A 7,632-nucleotide genomic window follows, 5' to 3' on the forward strand; every position below is an offset into this window, starting at 1 on the left:
CAAATCAGACCCTAGGTGGACTTAGCGGGCTGTCGGAACATAAAATGTCCAGCCCTAACCACCGGAACAATCGAAATAACTTTTTCAAATCACACCAGAAAATCGGTTCCAAAATAACGTACCATCCGAGACTGACAGACTTGGGCTAAACGACCAGCAGAACAATAACATACGCCCAGACGGACGGACAGACTTCATCTCGGCAGGGCAGGGACGATGACCTCCCTGTGGGATTTCTCCTTGCCTACCCATGGGTTCCTATCCACATAATCATTCTTCAATAACATTACTAGCAGGTTTTCAAATCAGACCCTAGGTGGACTTAGCGGGCTGTCGGAACATAAAATGTCCAGCCCTAACCACCGGAACAATCGAAAAAACTTTTTCAAATCACACCAGAAAATCGGTTCTAACATAAGGTACCATCCGAGACTGACAGACTTGGGCAAAACGACCAGCAGAACAATAACATACGGACGGACGGACAGACTTCATCTCGGCAGGGCAGGGACGATGATCTCCCTGTGGGATTTCTCCTTGCCTACCCCGGGTTCCTATCCACAAAATCATACTTCAATTTCATTACTAACAGTTTTTCAAATCAGACCCTAGGTGGACTTAGCGGGCTGTCGGAACATAAAATGTCCAGCCCTAACCACCGGAACAATTGAAATAACTTTTTCAAATCACACCAGAAAATCGGTTCTAACATAAGGTACCATCCGAGACTGACAGACTTGGGCTAAACGACCAGCAGAACAATAACATACGCCCGGACGGACGGACAGACTTCATCTCGGCAGGGCAGGGACGATGACCTCCCTGTGGGATTTCTCCTTGCCTACCCATGGGTTCCTATCCACATAATCATTCTTCAATAACATTACTAGCAGGTTTTCAAATCAGACCCTAGGTGGACTTAGCGGGCTGTCGGAACATAAAAAGTCCAGCCCTAACCACCGGAACAATCGAAATAACTTTTTCAAATCATACCAGAAAATGGGTTCCAAAATAACGTACCATCCGAGACTGACAGACTTGGGCTAAACGACCAGCAGAACAATAACATACGGACGGACAGACATCATCTCGGCAGGGCAGGGACGATGATCTCCCTGTGGGATTTCTCCTTGCCTACCCCCGGGTTCCTATCCTCAAAATCATACTTCAATAACATTACTAACAGTTTTTCAAATCACACCCTAGGTGGACTTAGCGGGCTGTCGGAACATAAAATGTCCAGCCCTAACCACCGGAACAATCGAAATAACTTTTTCAAATCACACCAGAAAATCGGTTCTAACATAAGGTACCATCCGAGACTGACAGACTTGGGCTAAACGACCAGCAGAACAATAACATACGCCCGGACGGACGGACAGACTTCATCTCGGCAGGGCAGGGACGATGACCTCCCTGTGGGATTTCTCCTTGCCTACCCCCGGGTTCCTATCCACATAATCATTCTTCAATAACATTACTAGCAGGTTTTCAAATCAGACCCTAGGTGGACTTAGCGGGCTGTCGGAACATAAAATGTCCAGCCCTAACCACCGGAACAATCGAAATAACTTTTTCAATTCACACCAGAAAATCGGTTCTAACATAAGGTACCATCCGAGACTGACAGACTTGGGCAAAACGACCAGCAGAACAATAACATACGGACGGACGGACAGACTTCATCTCGGCAGGGCAGGGCAGGGCGATGATCTCCCTGTGGGATTTCTCCTTGCCTACCCCCGGGTTCCTATCCACAAAATCATACTTCAATTTCATTACTAACAGTTTTTCAAATCACACCCTAGGTGGACTTAGCGGGCTGTCGGAACATAAAATGTCCAGCCCTAACCACCGGAACAAAACAGAGATATTCTAAATATAAAGTATACCTACCTAATCCAGACAATTTGAACTTTCAATTACTTTCTTTCAAATCAAACCCTAGGTGGACTTAGCGGACTGTCGGAACATAAAATGTCCAGCCCTAACCACCGGAACAAAACAGAGATATTCTAAATATAAAGTATACCTACCTAATCCAGACAATTTGAACTTTCAATTACTTTCTTTTAAATCATACCCTAGGTGGACTTAGCGGACTGTCGGAACATAAAATGTCCAGCCCTAACCACCGGAACAAAACTGAGATATTCTAAATATAAAGTATACCTACCTAATCCAGACAATTTGAACTTTCAATTACTTTCTTTTAAATCAAACCCTAGGTGGACTTAGCGGGCTGTCGGAACATAAAATGTCCAGCCCTAACCACCGGAACCAATCGAAATAACGTTTTCAAATCACACCAGAAAATCGGTTCCAAAATAACGTACCATCCGAGACTGACAGACTTGGGCTAAACGACCAACAGAACAATAACATACGCCCGGACGGACGGACGGACTTCATCTCGGCAGGGCAGGGACGATGACCTCCCTGTGGGATTTCTCCTTGCCTACCCTCAAGTTCCTTTCTATAAAATCATATTGTAAAATCACCCAGGTTTAATCTAACCTTAGTAAAAATCGCCCAGGTTAAAATCTTAACTTTGTAAATATCATCCAGGTTTAATCTAACCTTAGTAAATATCATCCCAGGTTTAATCTAACCTTAGTAAATATCATCCAGGTTTTAACTCTATTCCTGGTTTCAGTCCAGTGACATGGACATTACCATAGCAACCGACTGATACTCATTCGGTTCTGTTTTATTGAAATACATGCCGAAAATCGGTCCAATTTAACGTACCATCCAAGACTGACAGACTTGGGCTAAACGACTGGCAGTGCAATAACATACGCCCGGACGGACGGACAGACATCATCTCGGCAGGGCAGGGACGATGACCTCCCTGTGGGATTTCTCCTTGCCTACCCCCAAGTTCCTTTCTATAAAATCATATTGTAAAATCACTCAGGTTTAATCTAACCTTTGTAAAAATCATCCCAGGTTTAACTCTATTCCTGGGTCTAGTCCAGTGACATGGACATTACCATAGTAACCGACTGAAACTCGTTCGGTTGTTTCATTCAAATAGATGCCGTAAATCGACCCAATTTAATGTACCATCCGAGACTGACAGACTTAGGCTAAACGACCGGCAGTGCAGCAACATACGTCCGGACGGACGGACGGATCTCATCTCGGCAGAGCAGGGACGATGGCCTCCCTGCAAGATTTCTCCTTGCCTACTCTCAAGCTCCATTCTATCTAAAATAACTTTTCTTTACAAAATATATTTTTATCAAATCTGTTCAATATTTCAATACCATCAGTTTTCTAAATAAAACCAGGATTAATCTAACCATTGTGGTTTAGAATAGAACCTTAAAGTAGGTTCTTGTACCAGCTATCCTTAAAATCAAACCAGGTTAAATCTAACCATTTCGGTTCATAAAGAACCTTAAAGTAGGTTCTTGTACCAGCTATCTTTAAAATCAAACCAGGTTTAATCTAACCTTGCAGTTTAGAATAGAACCTTAAAGTAGGTTCTTATACCAGCTATCTTTAAAATCAAACCAGGTTAAATCTAACCATTTCGGTTTAGAATAGAACCTTAAAGTAGGTTCTTGTACCAGCTATCTTTAAAATCAAACCAGGTTTAATATAACCATTGTGGTTTAGAATAGAACCTCATAGTAGGTTCTTGTACCAGCTATCTTTAAAATCAAACCAGGTTTAATATAACCATTGTGGTTTAGAATAGAACCTCATAGTAGGTTCTTGTACCAGCTATCTTTAAAATCAAACCAGGTTTAATCCAACCATTTCGGTTTAGAATAGAACCTTAAAGTAGGTTCTTGTACCAGCTATCTTTAAAATCAAACCAGGTTGAATCTAACCATTTCGGTTTAGAATAGAACCTTAAAGTAGGTTCTTGTACCAACTATCTTTAAAATCAAACCAGGATTAATCCAACCATTGCGGTTTTCAAAATCACCCTAAAACAGTTTCATCACAGTTTTCAACACTATATCTACCTATTTTTATTTGGCTATTAAGATTTTTAAAATATAGGCATCTCGGCAGGGCAGGGACGATGATCTCCCTGTGGGATTTCTCCTTGCCTACCCTCAAGTTCCTTTCTGTAAAATCACTTTTCTTTCAAATTCTGTGCTTAAGTTCTATTTTCACCATTTATATCCTTTTTTTCTTTTTTTTTTTTCCAAATATTTCAGCATTTTTAAAAATCATTTCAGGTTTTCAATAACCATTTTTGGGTTTCTATGACAACATATTGTAAAATCACAGTGGTTTATTCTAATCTTTGAAAAATCACTCCAGGTTTAATCTAACCTGAGTAAAAATCATTCCAGGTTTAATCTAACCTTAGTAAAAATCATCCCAGGTTTAACTCTATTCCTGGTTTCAGTCCAGTGACATGGACATTACCATAGTAACCGACTGATACACTCGTTCAGTTCTGTTTTATTGAAATACATGCCGAAAATCGGCCCAATTTAACGTACCATCCGAGACTGACAGACTTGGTCTAAACGACCGGCAGTGCAATAAGATACGCCCAGACGGACGGATTCCAGAACGGACGGGACATGGGACCTGCTGCATGGAGGAAGAAAAACAACAGGAACCCTGAGGATCACTCTTTTTGGCTTTATACCCAGTTTCGATCGAGGGAGGGCCGACTTTAGCAAATCACAAAATAGCCAAAAGGAAAAGGGGGTGCACGCGAGGCCCTGCCTAACAGTGTTAGGTTATTTCGGGATTTGAAAGAGCCAAGCCGAACGACAATCGAAACTGAGAAAGCAGAGTCTGATACTCAAAGCCCCTGATTACCAGACAAAAACATAGACTTCGTTGATTTCCTCTTCATCTGTGTATCTCGTCCTTCACATGGTCCCAAAAATCCAAAAATAAACCTCGTGGCATCACAAGTTCTACTCACGTGTCCACATTACATGTTATAATACACAATACCTATCCTAACACCTAATTCCTAACACCTAACTTGTCTTAACTAATCAATGTACAACTATGATGCCAAGAGGTCCTATCGTCCTTTTTAGACCAAGGGGTACAAGAGTGGTCGTCGTCTAAAACCTCCGATATATTACCAACTGTTGACAATTTGCCAACAAACATACAGCCCACAGAAGCATATAGAGGCAGGATGGGTCTGCAGAATATCTCACTGGATATCTGCAGATTATATCCTTGCCTGTGCAAACCTACTAATTTTAAAGTTAAAAATTCTTTGAAAAATATCTGTAATATTAGGACTTTATTTAGGATTCGAATTTGGAAAATTTCAAATAAGCTAATGCATTATTTTAGATATTATTTATATCACCAATAGGTCATCCTAGATAAAGTAAGGGATCGAGTTCACGTGAGTTACGAAACGCCTTGACCGAAGGGACCCTAAAGTGTTTAAGAAAAAAATGAAACAGGTTGCAAAATGAAGTAGACTGATCTACTAAATTGTGCTATCTTCAAAATCTTCAAAAAAAATCTGGCATTCACATACCATAATCATTTTCTCAAAAGAGAAAATATAAAAATATTCAGGATCCAAAATTCAAGATTGGTTTGACGGATGGCGGATGTCCTCGGAAGCATTTGGGAAAGGGGGCAGCCTAACATGCTTCCTTTTAGGGACAAATAAGAGAAAAAATAACCACACTATACCAATTTCGGTCGCCAAAGTGATAGCTTCAGATCGGCGACAAAATTTGGTAAAATTCAGAAAATTAGATACGACCATTCCCTGTCATTTTCAGAAAAATACATCACGTGAGAAGCGAACGACTTTATCGAACTTGTTCTACGACTGCAGTAAGCACAATCGTAAAACAAACATCGATATGTGGTTTACAGTAGTATGTTCATGTAATGCATGTGTAAAGGGATACTTTCACAAAACATCCAGCACAGATAGAGCCAGCTACACAGAATCCAGTAGTCAATTGCCGTCTAACTACGATGTATCCCTTTAAGTTGTAGTGTGAGGGAGTGGGGAGGGGCCTGCTGATTGTAGTGATGCACGAGAAAAAAAGAAGGTTAGTGCCCTATTGTTTAACTCACAACTCTACGACATAATGTAAAGTTTTGTTTGGTTTGGTTTGGTTCTCCATAATCGTTTTAGTAATTTGGTATGTTTGGTTCTCCACTTATTATAGACCCTGAAAAAATTAAAGATTTTATTAGATTCAATTCAATCATTGTGAATAGGTAACAGCCACTATCCCCCAACCCCTCCCTTACTCTCATTCCCAAAGCCCCCACTCCCATATATCTGGTGCTTTTATTCCCCTAGCCGTACCAAAGATCTGAAGAGACAGTGTCTGTGATGATAAGAACTCCACAAAGAGGGCTTCAAGTTTGCAACATATCGCAATGATTGCAACTCGAATAATAAATAAGATAAGCAAAGCCTACCTTTTCAAAGTTGCAGAAAGTAAAATCTTCTACATTTTGGTTTCGAATTATTGACTTATATCTTCAAATAATATCCTGAAAATGTAACATTGTAGTTTTAGTTTTGTTATATTGAAACATAAAATATCGGCCTGCTAATCCTCTCAAGAAAAGACATAAGAATTTATGCACAATAAAGAAATAGTTTATTTTGAATCGGCAGATTAATCAAGCCCCTCCTACTTTTTGATTGAAGGGACACATTCAGCTATGGTCTATTAGATTTCATTCTATATGCTAATATATGCAAATTAGGTATCTCGTGCTGTAGAAGTTTGTTTAGACTTCAAACAACTTTGAAACATAAATATTTCAGAGTATGATTGACAGGTCAAAATTTTATCAAAATTATTCCAGATTTTAAAGGGACTGTTTTGTTTTAAATAAATACTCACAGGGTTTGAATCATCATTTGAAGTTCGTATTTCAATATCGTTTTCATCTCTTCTTTAAGAAACTTCCAAAATCGTCTAGAAAAGAAACAAGAAATGATTATTATTCTGTAGTACAGTGTATTTCAGGCAACCACTGCTATGGGTTCGAATCCCCATCATCAATGAATTAGGAGTAAATTAACACAATATTTTATTTCTAGCATTGCTCTAATCCTGGAACCATTTCTTTCTGTATTTGTTGGCATTTTTGTCTCATCGTTCTACCAGATCAAAGGTTGATGTCAATATGCTTATGAACCCTTCAATGACTTTTGTTTTCAAGAAATACTTACCATGTTTTTGAGTCGGCATTGAAATTTCTTGTATCATGTTCGTGCTCATCTTCGTAAAGAACTTTCCAATTCGTCTAGAAAAGAAACAAGAATTGAAATAATAAATTAAAAGAAAAAAATTCAAAGTTTTTCAGTGTGTGCTTTTGCTTTTTTCATTTCAAAAATTTACTGTCCTGATGACGATTCTATATCCGAAACAGGGACTGGAACATGGGGTTGGCTTAGCTTGGTTCTTGCCATCTATTGAAATAGAGAATAGGTGTAGAGTGAACAGGGTTTGGCAGCTTCAAATGCGATTGACCACCCTATACAGGATCATACAGGAGAGACCTTGGCTTTGGGAAGATTGTGTGATGGGGGATGGGTAGGGTTAAAGGTCAAAATAGAAATTAGAAATGTACTCACCCATCAAACGTCAAGTTATTCGTTGACACTTGTCGAGAAGCCAGGTTGAATGTTTCCAT

At 39.7% G+C, this 7,632-nt stretch overlaps 1 protein-coding gene across 1 annotated transcript in view; it reads right to left on the bottom strand.

The window, feature by feature from the left end:
* LOTGIDRAFT_167526 (hypothetical protein) overlaps positions 1 to 7,632 on the bottom strand; it is a gene marked incomplete at both ends in the record, with an annotated part of 27,976 nt that extends 20,344 nt beyond the window's left edge. The window contains 2 exons of the mRNA XM_009065025.1: positions 7,169 to 7,242; positions 7,574 to 7,632. Of these exons, the coding sequence (XP_009063273.1) occupies positions 7,169 to 7,242; positions 7,574 to 7,632 (133 nt within the window). The remainder of the gene's footprint in view (positions 1 to 7,168; positions 7,243 to 7,573) is intronic.

The sequence above is a fragment of the Lottia gigantea genome, assembly GCF_000327385.1.
Source record: "Lottia gigantea unplaced genomic scaffold LOTGIsca_67, whole genome shotgun sequence".
In the NCBI taxonomy this organism is placed as follows: Eukaryota; Metazoa; Mollusca; class Gastropoda; family Lottiidae; genus Lottia; species Lottia gigantea.